At 41.2% G+C, this 21,121-nt stretch overlaps 1 protein-coding gene across 1 annotated transcript; it reads left to right on the top strand.

Moving 5' to 3' along the window:
* The first annotated feature begins 1,059 nt into the window (after window positions 1–1,059).
* vax2 (ventral anterior homeobox 2) lies at window positions 1,060–21,050 on the top strand. The gene is made up of 3 exons (XM_085451017.1): window positions 1,060–1,831; window positions 5,861–6,048; window positions 19,320–21,050. Exons 1-3 carry the CDS (start codon window positions 1,597–1,599, stop codon window positions 19,818–19,820), a joined length of 924 nt encoding a protein of 307 aa, XP_085307143.1. The 5' UTR covers window positions 1,060–1,596; the 3' UTR covers window positions 19,821–21,050.
* Window positions 21,051–21,121: the final 71 nt, after the last annotated feature.

Here is a 21,121-nt window from a genome sequence, read left to right as displayed (position 1 = left end):
TCAACGCACAGCACAGTCTAGTAATATAGAAATTTATTTAATGGCCCCAAATCATGATTTCGGTTTTAAAAAACGACTAGTATCGTAATATTTTGATTTCAATAAGAAAAAGGGAACTCGAAGGTTCATGTGAATGAAGAATAGATTTAGAAACGCTCACAGCATGCGAGCAGGGCAGGGGGCTTTCTGTTTATTCCCAATATGTGGCAAAGACCGATAAGAACATCCAGGATTTAATAAGCAGGAAATTAAGCATATATTTTACTGCACAGCTCAAATATATATATATATATATATTTTTCCTGGTGTTAAGAGGCTTCCATTGAGAATTGCTAGTGCCTCTGATCGAGTGAGGGAAAAAATCGAGCTAAACTGAGACATATTGAGAATAATTCAGGCTTTACCTTACTGGGTCAGAACTGTTCATTGTGCATCTGCACTCATTGTTTTTCTGGACCGCAGTGAGGAGCTCAGAGTTCAGCCGTACAACAACACAAAAACACACATAAAAAGTCAGAGCTGGTGCTGATGCTGTAGGGAAACCCGTGCATTGCTTCTTCGGGCTGTTTCCAGAGAAATACTGCAGGAAAAAAAAATAATCGTCTCATATCTCTGTGCCTGATCGCAGTCCACAGCGCCGCTTATCCTCTAGTGAAAACATGCCCTGCCGGTGGACCAATGGGAGAGCGACTCTGTGCGGGCAGGAAATGACGTCTGGTTCCTGCCTCTGTAAAGTGCACCGTGTCACCACAAATGCTATCCACACAGCACCGTCTCTCCTGCTCTGATGTAGGCAGGGTGCTCGAGCCGCCCCGCTCAGACGTGATGTTTCAGCTGTAAAGCAAATTGTCAACAAACCAACAAGAGTGCTCGAGACTCTGCGAGCAAATGTGACCCCATTACCCGACACCCTCTAGAAGGGTCTCAACACAGACATTTTTTTTGTTTGTGCGCCTTTCAAAAGCAGGAGAAGGACGACCCCCTTATGTGACCATCTCACCATCATCATCATCATCATCATCAACATGCAGTCACGGATCTGCAGAGGCAGCCGATCTGACCAGGAGTGAAGTAACAGGCTGCTGCGCTGGACAAACCAGGAGAAACTTTCCTTCCTGACTTCTGCACGGTGAACTGTGGCCGCTGTGGGGGGTTTTTTCAGCGCCTCCTCACACTTTATTTCTATGTGGGTGAGCAGTGTGTGAGTGGCACCTCCCCGCTCCTCCGTAGATCTTGTTGCCCCCTTGCAGCCCGCACCATGCATTCCTCCTGCACCTCGTATAGTTAGAGAAAATATATCGAGGTCTCTTTTTCGCTCTCACCCCCCCCCTAGGCCCGGCTAACTCTTGCTTCGGTTTTGGACTCCGGACCGTGCGTCATGCAGCAACACCTGAAGCTCACCACGGTCCCTTTGCAGGACCACATGGTTCCTTTGTAACTGGATCTACTTTATTTTGGAGGGAGAGGGGGGCATGCTCTCCTCGTCTCTGGAGAACATTTTCAAAGAGGTGAAGAAAGTAGAAAGAGAGGACTGAGTGGAAGTGACGTAAGGAGGGAGAGATAAAGCTAATCTTATAGATTGTAACTTACTTGTAGATGTTTGACCAGGCCACGACTATGGGCGATGGGAACCACCGCTGTGGTCCCAACCCACTGTGTCCGGACAGGATGGAAACAAAGTGTCGCTCCGAGATAGGGAACCGGTCTCCGGTTCAGAGCTCCACCGACACCCCGGGAACATCAGCATCCACGCCGACTTCCTCCAGCGAAGACGGGCATGACAAACTTTTGGGAGTGGACCCTGACTACTGCCGGAGAATTTTAGTAAGAGGTGAGTGGACAAAACGAAGAGATTAGTCCTGTGCTTAAAACTGCTGATCAGACAAAGATCTGTCAAATTTTACGCAGTACACGAGTATCATAAATAAATTAAGTGGATGTACAACAAAAACAGTTTAGATTATAGACTAACTTCAGATACACAGTGCAGCCAGGCAATGCATTTAAAATAAAATATACACACTTTAGACAGTGGTAAGAATTTTCCTGGAAATGGTTTAAATATCATATCAAACTATTAAATAAAAAGAAGAAACACTTGTGTTTATATGGAGTCAAAACTGTGAAAGTTTATCAAACACACACTTGAACTTCTAAACAAAGCGTATGATGTGAGCATGACACATCTGGTGAAGAGAGACCCAGAAAAAAAGAGAAAAAAGTATCTATTGTAGTAACAACAGGCGGCGTGCACTTTAACTATAACAGTTTTAAACAGCAACAGTAGGGGAGTAAACACACCTTCGCTTTCTAAGTCATTTTTACTTATGCAAACTTAAACCTCTGAGACAAATCATCGACTAATACTGGTTGCATCAATTGTGGCCGCACCTTTGTTCGTGTGAGAGCATAAAAAATTAATTAGTCCAATCAATAATGAAAACAGGGACATTTTGCTTCAGTGAGATGATGCCTTATATTTTCCTAACAGCAGGGATATTTTGCCTTTAAGCGATAGTGAGTGCAGCTGCTTCAAATCACAGCTGAGAGGTGCAGGAAGTAAAAGAAAGGCTTAAAACTTAAAATCAGGGAGAAGTCGCGCTGTTTGTGCAAAAGAACTGATATATATTTTAAAACAAACACACACACACACACACACACACACACACACACACACACACACACACACACACAAAATAAACACACATAAGTGTGTGTGTATTGCCTTTTCTGTCAGTAACATTATATTATTACAAATATTAATACATAATATTTCATTAAGTGTTAAAGTCCACACTCTCCTGCAGGAGGTCAGAAATCTGGGTAAGATCGTGAGAAAATAAGTTCCGATAAAATATGAAGTCAAGAAGAAAATAAAAATAATAATAAAATAAAATACATCCGTTTCTAATCCTTAAAGTTCGTAAATGATTGCTGGTAGTTCTTTCAGAGTCATGGAAAACATAAAAAGAGAACTTAAATCATGTGTTCCGATGACAGCTAAAAAAATATGAAAAAAGTACATGATGTACTTTTTTAAATGTATGTAAAATACACAAACATACATAAAACAGCAGTTAGACATATTTTAGGCCAGCTGCAAATTAAATTAAAATTATATAATTTGAGTTATGAAATAACTGTCTTAACCTCGTTTAAAATATTGATTTATATTTAGAATATTTGAAAACTGTGAGCCATTGTAAGAGTTTCGTGCATGGATTTTTTTTCCCCAGAATGCATTTCATTTATGAAAAAACATAAACGTCAGCTTCTCTGCATTGAGAGAGGACAATAAAAATAAAATAAAATCTGAGCGTTATTTCGATGGGGATCTATTTCGCAGGAGTGTGTAACCGCTGTGGGCAGACTCGGTATGTCGGCCTATCAGTTTTCAGGTTATAGAAAGCTGAGGATGTTGTGGCTGCTGGCTGGTTTAGTTTTAGCTTTCATCGAGCGTTTTGTCGTGCGCTGTCATGGCTCACACTAAGCGGGGAAAAAAGCATATTTAGCTTTAGAGAATATTAAAATTACTACAGTTCACTAGGAGGGCTATGGCAGGAAGAGGGAGAGAAATGTCCATGTAAGAGGTCTAAAAACCGTCTGTGCTCCTGTAGAAATGCACCTACACGGCTTATTAATAACAGAGTCATTCTTTATTTCTGACTCTTTGTTGCACATAATTAAACATTGTTGGGTGATTCTATTCGAGCGTTTTATCTGTATGTAAAATAGTGTTTGTGATTATTTATGGACATACTGAATCAAACGTAGTTCTGTATTAAGAGATCTGGCAGTCAGGTGTTCATTGTGAATCCTCAGCACTCGTCACTCCCTAGTGCTGGAACATACGGTCCTTATTGTGCTGCCTCAGTTTGATCATCTGAGAAGAAAAAGAGGCCTGGAGGACAGATCTGTGAGGCCATTTAGGTGGGGATAGTGTGTGGTTAAACGTCGGTAGGATTTGTTTTTCGAGCTGAGGCCGGCTTTTCCGCGGAGCCACCGAGGTCATCGAGAGGTCAGCAGGTCTGCAAACAGCCGCTGGCTTCCTCCTCTGCTTGCAAATATTTGCTCAGTTCGAGCTGCTCGAGCAAGGACATATCTAAACTGTATGTACTGTATGATTGTGTTTAAGTAGATTTAGCCTCTCTGAAGAGAAGATTTTCCCCCTTCCTTTCTCTTGCCTGGCTACACTTTATGCAAATAAACTATGTGTGCGTAAAGACGGAGAGCTCATTATGCATCAGGGACCTGGGGGTAACCAAACACTTGTGTTTGAGCTGTTGGTAGGGCTGGGATTGAAATGCGTTTTCAGTACAGCTCATGGCGTGCAGGGACCATAACTGATGAATTCACGGCATTTCACAGACGCTTCTAATTGTCACCAAAACGTAAAAACAACCGGCCTTTTGTCTTTTACGCAACAATCCTCATTTTAACTTACCTGCTGTGTTTTATTTACATTTTCAACTCCACGTTACAAAGAAGAGGGTGTTTGACATTTATAGGAGCCGAACAAGTCCATGTAACTGCACAGCTTAACAACAACAAAAAACAAACAAAAGAAAAAAACGAGTTTTGTTTTTACGCACACTATGCGTTTCTCTTACCGTTAGCAATGTCCTGCCCGTAGAAAACACTATGTGCCTCCAGTTCAATCGGTTTTGTTTCATATTTTATTCAAAGCTCTTCATATTTTATTGGAGTACATATTTTATGACCTGAAAAAACCGTGGACAACGACTGGATCATGTCTGGCCGGTGCGTCCATTCGTTGTGATAAATACGAACAAATATTCGTAGCTACAGTGAGACCACAAATACACGGGCTGGACACGTGGTTTAAAAACACAAAACAAAACAAACAAACTTTTTAATTTTTTCTTTTTTAAGAAATACGGGTGGGTTTTTTTTTTTATCAAGGACTTTTTAATTTTCGGCTCTCCACTAGGTCTGATTCAATGTATGAAATTATTTATTATTATTTTTTTCCCGGTGTTTTCATTATTCTGGGAGGGAAAAAAGTCATGGCAAACATGAAACAATAATACTTAAAAGTCAACACAAGGAAAAAGCAGGAAAGCTGCCACCCATAGAAACCGTGCGCGCTAACTAATGTTCGGGGCAGATAACGGCGCGCAGTCCTGGTGCTTGGAGTGGAAACGATGCTCAGAGAGCTTCTGTGCAGCTGAGTCGCAGTGTTACAAAACACATTAGTAGCTCTGTTTAAGACCCAGGGCAGAAATTAAGTGATACAACACTTAATTTTTTTAAAGGAACTGACCAACAGCCAAATACTCGCAGTACCATAAATTTGACAATGCGTCACACAAATTTGGTTTTTTTAAAATTTATTTATTTATTTATCTTTTACGCACGTTAACCCAACATGGCCCTCAGCTCTACAAGCCTCATGTATGTCCCCTGATGTCCCTGCGTTTTGGGCGCAGGGCAAGTTTAAACCCAACTAATTCAGTTTTAATGATAACATGGCACGTTGGTTCAATAAAGAAACGTCAGGGAGTGGATTAAAGGCAGTGACTCGGTTACTTGTTATGAAGAGCCAACTAACATACCATTAAAAGTATGTGCCATCATTTACAACACCTAACACCCAGGCTCATTACTGATAACAGAGTCTGTTTGCCTCCGTGTTTTCTCTCTGAAGTCGTATATTGGCCGGTTTAGTATCTTTATAGTTCTGTTTCTGAAGTCTGCAGCTGCTGGAAAGTCGATTAATCTAGTTTTTAGCTGTTTTTCTCTGTTTCGTTTTCAGCAGCTATCTGTTGCTATGTTATAACCACCACAGCCTCACGTTAACACTTACTTTAACCGAATCGACGTTTCTTTTTCTGGACAGACGCCAAAGGCACCATCCGAGAGATCGTCCTGCCCAAGGGCCTGGACTTGGATCGGCCCAAACGCACGCGGACCTCCTTCACGGCCGAACAGCTGTACCGGCTCGAGCTCGAGTTCCAGCGGTGCCAGTACGTAGTGGGGCGCGAGCGCACGGAGCTCGCGAGACAGCTGAATCTGTCGGAAACGCAGGTAAGGCCAAAACGGAGCTAGCTGCTCTGGACCAAAAATACTTTTAAAAAATGATACAAAACAAAACGGTTTATAAATATTTAAAAATAATTAGCCGTGACAAAATTTTCTCCAACTATGCACTTAGCTACTAAGTTAAGTAGCCGGTTCCTAGCCAATACATTTATCTCATAACAAAGGCTACTTTAATAACATCACAGCCCTCTGCTATACTTGGCTAGCTAAAGCGGGGGTTCGATTAGCGACAGACAGATGTTTTCTTAATTGTGAGCACAGGTGTGAGCAGAATCTTTAATTGGCTCCTCGACCAATCGCAAACGAGGAGTCGCAAAGCTCAGAATAACTTTCCACAGAAAATTGTTTATTTATGTCCGTTTTCAAGAACACATGTTTTCACAGTGATGGGATCAATAAGTATCTACCACAAGTCCATTTTTGGAGCTTTTAAAATACCTCTGCCTACATTTAGGTATATATGCATTTTTTGATGAATTTCAAACCACAGCCTCTTGGTGAGTCAACATCTCCGTGACACATGTGGATGCACATTAGCTGCTTGTGTGTTACGATCAAAGTGCACTTGTGTCTTTTCAAATTGTTTTAATTGTCAGCAAACGCAGAGAAATATAATTAAAATGTAAATACATAGTTATTAATTCAGTTTATTTGGTTGTACGTTGGTAAGAAACCACACAGAATCAAGGCTGAGCACACAGTGAACAAAAAAACTACAGAAAATGATTGGTGGTGGTGGTGGGGGTTGGTGTTTTTGTAACATAAAAAAAATAGATCGTGACATTTCATGGCACTCTTTCCTGAACCCACCTCCCGTCATTCATTCCTGCCCAACCACAGAGGTCATAGCTGTATGGAGTTATGCATTAGCAGCAGCGGCAGCACAGCAGGCTTTATGTTTCTTTCTTTTCTTCTAAAAATGAGCTGGTTTCAGAGAATTGTCCCTAAATTACAAATTACAACTGGCTAAACTGTTGGCTGAAGGACAAGTTGACATATGTAGAACAATAAAAAGCTTGGCGCAGATGTAAATCAGCATTAACTTATATCCTCTGTAACTTCACTTTATGCACTTTATGTTAAAGATTAAAACAGGTGAGTTGGACTTCTGCTGTCCAAATGTGTGCTTTTTAATATTCATGTTTTTTTCATATATATATAAACACTGGAATATTTCTAACATTTTGAGTTATTTTTCAGTGTTAGAAAATCAGCACTGCTCAGTGTTAGTCTTTGTTAATCTTCAACACTGACTAGGTTACTTTTAAAAATATAACACTGTCAAAAGTGTTCATTTAACACTCAACAGTGTTATATTTAACACTCAGAGGAGTGGACCCACTCTCTAGTGTCGATTTAACACTGCTGTGTACCGAGACGCGTCGCCTGCGTGAAAGCACTAGTTGCAAGCAAAAACACGCAGCACTTTTGCGCATCTTCGTCGTGCGCGAAGCAAACCAATTGTGAAGTACCTCAAAACATGCCCTCACAAATAAAGGTGGTCGGATGGACGTGTGTGAAACACAGAGCAGCCACTGTGTCCCTCATTAGCGCTGCATATAGGGGTGTTAATGGGAGGGCCTCAGCTTCCTGCTGCTGAGGATTGGCTGAATGAAAAACTGTCTGGCCTTCAAGTGACGTGAAAAAAAAAGTGAAAAAAAATCTCTTTGATGTGAAATATTAAACCCACGGAGTCGAAATTTCTTAATGCTATGGGAACAGCTTTTAAGCGTGATCGAAAGGCTTTTAGTTGGCATTAGAGGCGTTTTCTTCCTCATTATTATCCTCTTTCTATCGGTGGCGGTTCCATGTTTTTAGGCAAATGCGCCATTCAAGGCTAATCGCGACCAATCACAAAGGAAAGATAGGAGCTCTTATAAGTTTCAGACCCCCTTTAAGGAAGATGTTTGGAGATGTTTTTCTGGCTTTCTGGTGACTTATGGTGTTTGTTGATGTTTTGAGTTCGCTTCTAAAGATTTTCGAGCAGTAATCTGATTTTCATGCTACAATTAAAGAGCGTTACCTTTAAAAGGAACTCAATTACATCTATCTATCTATCTATCTATCTATCTATCTATCTATCTATCTATCTATCTATCTATCTATCTATCTATCTATCTATCTATCTATCTATCTATCTATCTATCTATCTATCTATCTATCTATCTATCTATCTATCTATCTATCTATCTATCTATCTATCGTGAACAATTTCTGTTGGAAAGCAAAAACAGCAGAAGGCCTCAGGGCTTAAAGCACTTTAGAATAAAGTCCATGTTTTGGGGTAGTTTCGATTTTGTTTACTCGGTGGGAATATGATCGACTTTTAGATGATGATTAACTTCCAATTAAAATATGGTGAAAATGTGCGTATTTCTCTGTGCATCTTTCATCGTTATTTTTTATGCCAAACTCTTTTGTATCAAGTGATCACTGAAATGAAAAAGACTAAATAAAAAAATATATAATACATTTATAAATACATTAAATTAAATTAAAAAATAAAATTAAAAAAATCCCTAACTCCCGGTATTGCTTGTATTCAAGCTGACCCTGAATCAGCTCACAAACACACAAATTTCCATAATTGATTCATATAATATAAAAATATAGAAAACACATAAATAAGAAGTAAAAGTCACTTCCAGCAGTTGATCAGCATCTGAATATCAAAACTATTATTCTCACGTGTTCCAAGCTCCAAAACGTAAATGTAAACTTTGCACTTTCTTTCAAATCTGATTCTGGTGATTTTGGCCCGAGTTTGAAAGCGTAAATCTTCTTCTCATATGCAATCATTTATCCATAAAAATGGGTGGAGCTCTGTTAGTGTGGAAGAAGTTAATTTTAAATTAGTTTATTCGTATATATATATATATATATATATATATGATTTTTCTGCATTGAGCTGAAAGAGTACAAAGAGCAGGGTGAGAGAGAAGAGAACAGGTGTTATTTATGAGGGTTACAGTTACAGTTATTTTTCTTAAATTATTCTGACTGAAACAATTCAGAGAAACCGAAGACTTCAGCCTCATTGAAACATTTGAGTCCACGTATGAACAAAGCAGGTGTAAAGAGGGTCACTCGTGGCCCTCACTCTGTTGTAACGCGTTACTCTGTAATCTGTTACCAGCTCAGAGCTCCCCCTTCATCCCGGCAGGTGGCTCCCCGCTACTGGACAACACAGCAGGAAGGGCTGGAGCACACACACACACACACACACACACACACACACACACACACACACACACACACACACACACACACACACACACACAAGCCTGAACTGTACATGAAGCCTCCATTTCTGTTACCTTCATGGTCAGTTTTGGTTGGATAACGGAGGACTGATGGATGTTTATGGAGGTGTGTTCCTGCATGTGGAGTTGCTTTAGGATGGCAGTCAGAGAAATCAGTTGATTCAGTGAAAGTCTATGTAACCGTCTGTATTTTAGGACACATTATGTGTGTGTGTTATCGTGTGTATTCTACCTCACACTTCCAGACGAAACACATGGCCTGTCAGCATTAGAAAAATGTAAAAAAAAAAATATATAAAAGCATGTACAACATTTTCAGCCAGGAAAAAACAAAAAAACAAAGAAAAACAAACTTGTGTGTTCTTTAAATCTCTCCACTAGCTCGAGTGGTGTGTTTGCCCTCCAGATGAAGTACAGGTTGCCTTTGTCTCAGCCTTTTGTTGTCTGCAGCCCTTCCACAGAAAGCTGTGGATTTAATGGTTTCTGTGCTGTGGTGTAATCCTGCCTCAAATGGAAGAGAGTTCAGGGATGAGATCGTGTTTTATAGATAATTTATAGCTGACTGAACAGAGCACATTTGGGCATATGCTAGCACAAATGCACACCTTTTTTTAACATATTTGTTTGAATGCACCGCAAATAAACACTGATTTTAGATTTCTGTTAGACATCTTTTAACATTCGGCTGTTAGAAACGTAAAAAATCTCCAAAATAAATCTCTTCCAGGATCTAGGACTGTGACTACAAACCCTTAGATTTTTTTTTTCTCCGTGTACAGAAAGTAAAATCTAAGTCTAAAGTGTCTCCTATATCTTCTCTTTATCAGCCTCCACTGCCTATTTATTTTAAAAATTGAAGAAGGGAGTATGAGAAGATTTTTTGTGTAAATTAAGGTATTTCAGTGTCAAGAGAATTAAAAAAGAATATTGTGATAATATATTTTTAAAAAACTTATGTTTTGTGCAGTGCAGTGTGCTGTCCGTTAAATTGTTTAGTATGTGGGACACAAAGTTGGCTTCATGTAAAAAGTGTTGGATCAGAGCAGGTGGAGCTTGTTCACAGATCGGCTCTTAACTTTCTCTTGTTTTTATCCCAAACAAATCATTCAGTCTGCTTTAGTTTGTTTTCTTCACTGAGCTCTCAGGTGAGTGTGCACACGAATGATTTGCATGTGTTTTCTGGCCCAGTCAGATTCTGTCCCTGCTGGCCTCCAAACACTCTGTAAAAGAAGCACATTTTAGTGTGTATGTGTTTTGGGTATGTCCAACCTGCAATCCACCTGGTTTGGGAATGCCTCTTTATTCCCCTGGAAGAGCTGGAGGCGGTAGCCAGGGACTGGCTCATGTTGTCCCAGTGACCTGAAGCCCTGGATAAGTGGTAGAAGATGGGTGGATGGTTGGATAGATGGAAGGAAGTGTACAGCCAGTGTTAGAGTGAACCTCTCAGATGTAGCTGCAGGTGTATAAGTCACCCAAAATGAGTGTCATGCTTTGTTTGTTGCCCTTTCTGATGTCTTTTCTCTCAGCCTGGAGAGCAGTTTAATGGCTGTAAAAACTTCAAATGATGCTGTTTGTTGCTTTTTGTTTTGTGGCCTACTGTACTGCAGAGGGGTCAGAGGTCACAGATGATCTAATGTGGATCCCAAAACCTGTAACTTTGGCTTTGTAACCGGTTGTGTAAGGCTTCTCTTAGCAGCTTGCAAAGTGGTTCATAAATAAAATGTATTAATGAATTAATAATTGTTATGTTGAGCACTATGTGAGGGTAAAAGGAGAGAAACGTGGCTCTCGATGACCCTTTCTGACCTCTTATGAAACTGAAGTTACCGTTTGCTTGTGCAACTGTGCAAAATTCTTTGCATGATATTATTTAACGGTCAATGTTTTAGTGGGAAATAGCAAGAGAGGTGTATTATGGACCTGATTAAGCCCTATGGGAAATCCGATTTTCCTCCTTTAGATATACAAAATTCCTTTTTTGATAACACGAGCAGAAAGTGATTTTACGTACATGCCGATAGATCCCTGAAAGACAGCTATGTTTCTCTGAGACAAGACGACGAGCCGTGCTCCTGCGGGTGTCTGCTTACAGTGAATGTGCTCGTTGTGCGTATTGTTCTCCATGACGGCCCAGACAGACGTTGTCTGGCCGATCGTCTGGAGCGTAGAGGGCCTGGCCATTACGTATAGTTTTGCAGATGTAGCAGAGAGGCGGCCGCACAGTACGGCGATTGTCCAAACACTCAGAATGGAGAAAGAGATAGGAAGGGAGGCTGTCAGACAGACAGACAGACAGAAAGACGGACACTTGCTGCCTTTGTGCTTTCAGATTAAATGTTTGGACTTGGTGCTGAAAAGAAACAAACTCTTTCCTCTTCGCTCCGCAGTGACCTAAAACTCGAGCGTCGTCTTCAAAATGGGAACTTTGTCCAACTTAGCGATGGTCAGGAAGAAACCTGTGAAGCTCTGATTATCTAATCAACTGATTAGGTAATCAGAACATAACAGCAATTAATTCTTCGCCGCCTTTGTCCCTAATCACTCTCATAGATTGATTTGACTTGCTTCATCAGTTTCTGGCAGAGTGAAGAGTGTGTGAAGCCAAGCAGAGGGTAATTTTACAAACATATGGAGCAACTTGTAATCCTTCAGCTTATGGGGAAATAGGAAATCAGCAGAACTGGATACAAGAGGTTTTCACTTCATGTGCACAAACACTCACACAAACACAGACACACACAAAGCTGACCCCAAGTTGCCAGACAATTAGAGGGGTCAAAGGTCTCCCATGTGGCCCTTATTTTTTGGGTAAGATTTCCAGTTTGACAATTGCAATGACTCCCGTGGTTGAAAATGGGAATGCTGGGAAGCAGTCAGATAAACGGAGCAAATGTGGAGGCGGAGCAAATTAAATAAATTAGAAGGTAATGAATCCAGTCAAATACTGATGAGTACAAGTATCTAAAATGTGGCCTTAACGACAGTGTTTTAGTAGCATAGATGGCTTTACATGCTTTCATTTTGGCTCATTTAAAACACTCTAAAGTCTTTAACAGGAAAGCCGCTGAGCAGAGGAGATGCGGGACCCCCTGTGCTATAGGTGATGCATGCACAGACATGAAATCTAAGAATAAGGTAGAGTCGCGCTTTATTGTAGCTTGCTTTTACCAGCTGTGATTCCCCAGAAAGATGGAAAAAAAATAACAACTGTCACAGATTTGGGCATCACGAGGCTGCGCAGCCAAGACGAGACCATGTGCCGAAGGCGATGGGAAATTCAAGTGACTGCGGGGTGACATGCACAAAAAGTCATGGACCACATCCAAACACCTGCTGAGTTTTTTTTTTGCTGAATGCGTGCGGTGTATCGCTAACGTTGCAGTGTGCGCGGGGAGGAGGTAATGGCTTAAACGGAGAGCAGTCATTGGACAGAGGACAGGAAGGAGGGGCAGAGAGAGAGAGTGAGAGAGGTGGGCCTCATAACAGTCCCGAGTGCTTTTGTGCTAAGGAGGATTAGGCAGCCATGTCTAACAGCGATTCTATAAAACGAGGTTAACCTCTGAGTGAACCTGGAGCTGCTCTGAGGTTTAGAGGTCAGGTGAAATGTGTTGCTGACAACAGTTTGGAGGGGAGATGTGAATATCAGGCAGGTGAAAATGATTTCTAGTCCTAAACTGAGGTGATTTTACTTTTAATACAATACTACTACTATTTTTTTCATGCATGAACGTGTTTAAATGATCGAATCTGGTACATTTAACCTCAAACGGGCAGATTCTGGGATTCTTTGCAACCACACATTTTGATACTCGACAGAAGTGATATTGAAATACCCAGAAACAATGAGGAGATCACATCCTCTGCTGTGTGTACATAAAAACTTCATTTTATTATAATGACTTCATTTATAGAGCACATTTTAAAAAGACTTATTATTAAGTGCTTTGAAAAACGAACAAAATCAGGACACAGGAGGTAAATGAAAACAGAAAGCCAAACATTAATGGGGGGGAAAGGGGCGAAAAGCAAAATGTCAATAATATTAATAAATACCATTCAAGGAATAAAAGCTATAAAAGCTACAGCAACAGTGGAGACAACAAACAAGACAGTGGAAAATAAACAACAGCACTGCGTTAATGAGTTTATCAAAATATGCTTTCAGAAGTGATTTAAGGAAGTCCTCGACGGTTTAAAGCGTCTCTCCTCAGGCAGGTTGTGCAGAGCTGAGGGGCCCTGATGGAGGAGCATTTCTGCTGTGCGTTAAAGTAAAACATGCAGGGAGCCAATGGAGAGAGGCCAGGGTCGGTGTGACGTGATGCCATCTGCTAAAACAACATGGTTATGCAGGCATTTGAGAACAAACGCTCCACGGGGCTTCACAATAAAAGCATGTAAATGATTCAAATGTCAGGGTAGTGGTTAAGAAGTGAGCAAATATAACGATGGTTATTTTGAAACGGACAGGTGAGTTTTAAGTTTAGGTGCAGAGACATAAATACGACTGATCATCTTTGTGAAACAGTTTTATAGATATTAGTGTAAGTTTCCCCAAACTAAAAGGACAGTAAGTTTATAATAGATAGTTGGTCCGGCCCATTAGCTAGCCGCTACCAACCCATCGCATACAGTACAGCTGAGTCGCCAGTGGCCCATTGCGCTACATACAGTCGAGCATCCATCATTGCATTATATATGGTTCAGTGGCCCCTGGTGCGCCTGGTACAATCTCCATGGAAAAGTGTTTTCATTGTGTGTTCGTCACATGCCTGAGATCAGGGGATCTCAACAGGGTCACAGTGGGAGCAACAAGCGGGTGGAGGAGTCGTAGAAAGTGCGCAGCATTTCACTTTGCATTACACAGCCATTATACAGTCAGAGAGTGCTGCTGGGATGTTGTAGTTAATGATTTCAATCGTGCAGGGGGGGGGGGGGGGGGGGTCAAGTGCATACAACAAAAGGGTCAAAGTGCAAAAAAAAAACAAACAAAAAAAACATTAAGAAATTGAGAATCATAAATGCATCTAAACACAAATAAATCTTTTCATGATCTCCAGTTCTCCATCTCTAGCTGGATACAGCAAAGCTTAGGTGCACACACATATGCCCACTTGATCTGTACATTGGGTCTTGATCTGGCTTAACCTTTCTACCTCTAACCCGGTTTGCCCACCTTGCTGTTTGCAGCTGGCTGTAACCACGGTGAAGGCCTCTGACCTGTGCCCGGCGGCCTCATCATCTCTCCATTTTGTTGAACGTACCCCAACCTGGCTGAATTTACCCCATCACTGTTTACATTGTGTTTTGTTGCTCAGCATTGGCTGGTTTCAGGGAGAAGAAGTGACGTGCGCGCTGGAAACTAAACTAGAGATCCACTGGTCAAGACAGACATGCATATGTGATTTTTTTTTTCAAAATAGCCATATACATAATGACATATTTCCACACAAGAACATTCACAAAAAGCCTGCCTGCACCTGTAAATATCATTTAATAGATAAACCAACTTCTTAATGTTTAATAAAAGACTGTTTTAGAGCGTACCACAGCTCCACAGAGTTGTAATTATTAATAATAATTATAAAAGCAATAATATATAGTAAATTACTGTCTCTTCAAAGCATGAAAGCATGTGTTTGTGAGGTTTTAATGCAAAGGCTTCAGTGCGAGTGCTCAACCAATGTAAGAAACATTTGATCCTTTATTAGCAGCTCTTCTTCATCATTAATGGCATTTGAGGAGGAGTTATTTATGAAGCTCTTGTTATTCCATGATGTAGTGATAAGGACGTCTGGGCTGAAAACACAATGAGATGGATATTGGTTCGTAAGCTGGATTGTTTTAAATATAACCTCATGGAGGACTCAGTCCTAAACTCTTCGCCCTCGCCCCGACCATGCCCCCTGTACTGCATTAGGGCGTGGTGCAGAGGGTGAGCCTGTCTGCCTGTCTAGGGCAAATGCAGGTCACACCCGATCCAGATCTCCCTCGGTAATCTCTGCTTCCACGCTGAACCCTGGATCCCATTAAAAAAGGATTTACATCCAATAGTGTAGATGTACCAAAGGCAGCTTTGCTTTCTTCTCCTCTCATCATTTTCCCTCTGTAAAACATCGGAAAGCTTTTTTTTCACCCCTCCCTCCTTTTGTTTGGAGCAGTGGATAGGAGGATACTGATGTGAGCAGGAGAGGAAGCCACGCCCACGTCAATGAGGGTAGAGGAAAGGGATTTTGCTCCATAGTGAAAGCCTTTAACTGGATATTTGGCAGGCACGTGAAGATACAGAGAGAGGTCTTAGAGGGTCGTGTGTGAGCTAACGAGGACGAAATCTGGACTATAAGGAAGGACATGATGCTGCACACATCATTTCTGATGCTTTTCCCACCCTCCTGTTGTCCCTCCCCTCTTCTCCCCTCTTATCTCCGTCTCTGACGTCCCGTCCCCCCCCCCCCCCGCGCCTCGTTTGGGTCTTTGCAGTAAGATGTGCTTGCATCAGTATTTCTCTCTGAGCTGTGGGATTCTTTGGATCCTCTCTGATCTCATTATTTGTGTCACGTCAGTAGCTGGAACTATGATCTCACTTGAACTAGTAGCTGTTACAGTGACACTGTAGTTAACACCAGCCAGACTGACTATCTGAATAAAAATGAACAGCTTTAGATTATTGCCTTACTGGATTGCTCTGATGTTTTGGAAGATAAGAGTTAGCTGATACCAGTTGAACAAAAGCGTCTCTCAGCAAGAGTCTAGAAGGACCGCAGGGTCCTTGGGAAGGATCGAAATGTGTACGTAGGAACCATCAAAGTGCCCTTGAGTTCTTACTAAATGTCCCATAATCTCACAGAAGTCGGGATTAGATGAGCATGTATGGAAGCCTCCAGTGGCATGGGACACATTTCTAGGGATTTGATTTGGTCAGATCTGCACTTTTTATGATCAGCAGATGGAAACTGAAATTTTACCCGGGATATCTGCTTGTCATGGAAGTGCAACACTTGCCAAAAAAGTCTGGTTATTCTTAACCTCCTAAGAACTCTTCCACGGCACGCATTTTTAATTTGTCTTTGATATTTGGGGTCATTGGGGCCCAATGAATGTAAAAACAAAGAATTACCAACTTTTTTTTAACCTTCTTTTTGTTTTTAAGAAACATAAGAGCCACATATGAGGATATTCGTTTAAAAGTTTTATAGAACAATGGCAGTATAATGTCCTCATAAGTGGATATCAGTAGAGCAAAATTGAGTATTTTAGTCTAAATAACCCAAAATGTGATGTCCACATATGTGGACGCCAGGTCCTCGGAGGTTAATTAAGAAGTAAAAAATGCAGATTGATTTAAAAGGCCAAATTAATGGCTAAGTCACAAAGGATGGTTATCCAATGCTTTATAGCAAACACATTTCCTCTTTTGCTCTCCACAATGATCATTTACCTTCTTAGTACTAAAGCAACAGGCCAATACCAGTCATGTCTGCACCAGCGGCCATCGCGTGGAGTCGGTTTAATTTTTTATGTGATCTTTTTAAAAACTTCTCTGCATTTACAGTCACAGGCTTAGTCATTAATAGCTTTTCTAGGAACCACAGACACATTGTCAGTTGCCCCTGAGGCATCAGAAGACATCCAGATCGAGTCCATCTCAGCACACAGCTGCTGTGCTTTCTTTTCTTAATTTGTTTCTGCTCAAACACAACACAAACCCCAGGTCATGACGACTCCCCTTTTTTCTTACTTGCAGCTGGAAATCTACCAGTGGACTGCAGTGATTTTCAGCAGCAATGAGGTTTAAGATCAGGCCAAACATGTTCAGTGAGCCTGATGAAATGAAGTTGAAATGGTGTTTTAAGCCTGTAGGTTCCTATGAGACCCTCTGTCAGAGCGATGGGTCATGTGACCACTTTCTGTGTGGGTCCAGTTTACGCATAACTTCTCTGTGGATCTACGCTCACGTAGCTTTACGTTCCTTCGTATGTGTCATTTGGCTGTTGTGCAATCAACACAGTCATATGAAAGTATTTTTTTCTTTTATTTTTTACCATGAGCTGCAGATCCTTCACAGGTTTATATGTTTCTCCTGTAACAGGAATTCCCTCTTACCAGGGATTAGATTACTGGATTTCTAGGAACGTCTGTTGTGTAATGTTGGATAAATTTACACCGTATAGATGTGAGCGGAGAAGAAGTGGGGCGATAAACGAGGCATGATTAACAAATATTATTTAATACCGTAAATCCCTGGGGAGATCTCTTTGGTTTAGTTTAGCTTGGTTTCCAACCTCAGCAACAAAATGAAGTAATCAGAAGGTAGGATGACATGTAAGGAAACACCACCTGTAGAAAATAAGCTGCTTGTAAGAAGTTAGCTGAAAGAAAAACTGCTCAGATTTGCATTTGCATCTTTTTCTTCCTGATTATCATTTAGTTCAGAAATAAATCTGTAGATTAATTATTCTATAAATTGCTGATGAATTGAAACTGAAAATATGTAAATGAACATTATATGTCGATGTACTTTGAAATCTTTCAAAACAGCTTTAAAATCTGAAGCGAGAATTAAAAACAGCTGCTTCTAGTTACTGCTTTTTATAGCACAAACGGAGCATTGCGTAGCAGCTTTAGTATTTAGGCTGTTAAGCTAAATCACATCTGACACCACAGAGTTATTTTTGCTTTTAATGTATTTACTTATTTTGTTTTTGATTCAGTTTCCAGGAGGGATTTCCTAGTTTCTATTTAGTTTTAGTTAACTTTTTAAAAGTTTTCTTTTTACATGTCTCAGGGGTGAAAATCAGTCAAACAGTTTTTTTTAACCACATACTCCAAGTCTCTTTTATTTTATTTCAGTTGTTTTTTGCTCCAGTTCTTCTTTTTAAAATTATTTTCATACAGCTTCCTAACTTTTATTTTTAATGAACTAGAATAAATTTAATTGCTAAAATTTTAAAAAATAAAACAACATTTTAATTATTTTTTTAATTAAAGTGAAATAACCTTAATTTGAATTGTAGTTCTTAAGTAAAGATCAAACGAGAATACTTGTAAGTAACAACGTCTCGTTCCACAGAAGCTTTCCTAATTCTCCTGAACTTGTTTCAGACTCCTTTTGCTGATGATTTTGATTCATTTTTGATTAGACCAAGCCGAGAGCTTGTTGGAAATGCTGAATTATTACGCTGCTCGTTTTAGCGCCACACTCTGTGATACAGTGAACCTGCAGCGAAACACGGAGTTAGCTGTATCTCGGTCAGGATGTTATACATTTTTCATGGGTTACTCCTTACAGAGGTGTCTCTCTATGAGCTGTGACCCTGTGACCCCTATGTTCCCTTCAATCAGCCTCCCCGTAGCCATTCCTAAGTTTTAAGCATACTGTACATTAAAGCTGCACTTCATTAATTAAATATGGCAGACAAGGACAGACAGAGTTCACCAAGCTTTTGCTGTTTGGCTGCAGTTAACACGATGTCTTGTGAACGATGAAACTGAACGATTTCGAGAGCGTTTTTGTTCTTTCAGCTTCAAATTTTCACTTTATTTTTCCTTTTGCATTCTAGTTTCCAGTGTTTCAGTTGAGACTCTGCGTTTCAAACCTCTTAGGGCCACAAAGTGGGCAAAATCGTGGTCAAAGCTGCAGACAGAAACAACAGATTTGATCCATTTGCTGTTGCCTTGATTTTAAACTATCTCTGTTTGTTCTTCATGGAGTTCTGAGGCTATGACTGGTTTTGCTGTTGCAGCGCACTTGAGGTCACAAAGTGTCCTCAGACTTTGGGAGCTGTGTAGCTTTTGGCATGAAGTGAATCAGTGTGATGATTCTGGAGACGTTCCAGTGCTGAAATGAAGAAAAGGTGCAATAAAATCAGGGTTTTCACGACTGTGATTGAAAATTTATTTGGTCCTATTCTTTGAGTCTTGGCAAAATCATCTCTCAGTTCTTCTCGTAACATTTTTGCCGACTCCACCGCTGACAGACTGTGTTTGCCTTCGCAGGTGAAGGTGTGGTTCCAAAACCGCAGAACCAAACAGAAGAAGGACACCACCAAGGATTCAGACAAGCGCTCCTCCTCCACGTCTGAGTCTTTGGCCACCTGCAACATCCTGCGCCTCCTAGAGCAGGGGCGCCTCCTGTCAGGCCCTGCCCCCCCACCACCCAACTCTCTCCTGGGGCCTCCGTCTCATCCAGCAAATGGCTCCCTGCTGAGCAGCCCGGGTGGAGGCTCTTCCACCTCTCCAGGGATCAGCAGCAGCACTCCTCCCAGCTCCCTACCAGGAGGGACGTTCGGGCTTTCTCTGCCCTCGCTGGGGGGCACCTCGCCCTCCCCGCGGCTGGGTGTCCCGCCACCTCACCCCCTCTGCTTCTCCATGCCGCTCCTGGGGAGCGCTCACCATGAACTGTCGTCCTCCTACGGCTGCGGCTCTTCAGCATTTGAGCCGTACATGCGGCTGGACAGGAAGGAGGCAGACCTGGGTGGGAAGAAGACAGTTTCTTAAGTGTAATGCCCCTCTTTCAGGGGACGACTGGGGGAGCAGGGCTCGTCTTTGGAAGAGTTTTTCTCCTCAGTCTCTCTCCCCGCCACCTGTTTGACTCTTGAGTGGCTGCAGTGAGGCAAGAAAGCAGCCCGGTTCATAGAAGTGCGAAAAAAAGAAAAGAAAAGAGAGGAAGTCGCTTTCTTACAGCACCATTTTGTGCCACTGCACTGTTTGGCACACTGACACAAAATGGTGAAAAGGACTTGATGTGGTAGGAAGTGATGATTTCACCCTCCCACATAAAAAAAACAAACGTGGATTTTTGAAAAAAAAAAAATGCCATGTGTGTATGTTGCGTGAACTCCGACAGGCAGATGTTTTTATCACCACTCTCTTTGCAGTGGTTTTAAGCGACTCTTCACTTTTTGTCCAGTGTGTGTGTGTGTGTGTGTGTGTGTGTGTGTGTGTGTGTGTGATTTTTCTCTCTATACAGGCCTTCATTTACTGTTCAGGATTAAAAAAAGAAAAACAAAACAAAAAATGAGAAGAGCGGTATTTCAAAGAGAGCTTTATGTACACATTTCTATTCCTGTACACGTGGCCATGTTTGATTTTAGTTGATGTGTTTTCACGATAATAATAAGAATAAGAAGAAAAAAAAGAACTGTAGCATTTTAATATCAGTCTGTTTGGTGTCCAGCTGTAGTTTTTGTAAAAGTTTCTTTGGTTGTGTTTGTGTATGAAACATAATGTGGTAGGATCTGGACAAATGGTGCAAAAATCACATATCTAGATCTAACAGTTTAACATGAAAAGAAAGCTGAAAAGAAGGCTGGTTAGTGTCTGCCAAAGCGTTTACAGATAAAGCCTCGAGAAGTGCCTCACGTGCGTTCTCTGGCCGGTGAAGTAAGTGGAGGTCGGGCTGAGAGAGATGACCTTTGAACCCGGGCCAGCGGTATCAGTTTGACCTTGTAATCTTGTCTTCAAGACGCTGAGACCGAGAAAGTTTTCAGAGGCGTAAAGAATAAGCACCGACTCTCAGCGCAGAGATCTCTGCGCTTAAGCTGCATCTCCATCGTTAAGTCATCACACATTAAAATGAATCAACAGTTTTGATAATAACTTGTTTATCATCGCTTTTCAAGCAAAAGAAAACAAACAAACAACAAAACAAACCTGTAACTTTTTCTGGTTTCAGCTTTTCAAACGAGATGATTTGTGATGGTACAGCGACCGCAGCGCTAACCTTTCACATACTAAAAGAAGAACTGAGAAAACATTTGTCAGATTAACTGATGATGAAAAACGTTAGCTGCAGCTGC

This window comes from Copadichromis virginalis, linkage group LG3, assembly GCF_057382275.1.
Source record: "Copadichromis virginalis isolate Kocher_CV1m ecotype Utaka linkage group LG3, C_Virginalis_male_GT1.1, whole genome shotgun sequence".
In the NCBI taxonomy this organism is placed as follows: domain Eukaryota; kingdom Metazoa; phylum Chordata; class Actinopteri; order Cichliformes; family Cichlidae; genus Copadichromis; species Copadichromis virginalis.
This window is presented reverse-complemented; position numbering and strand designations above follow the sequence as displayed.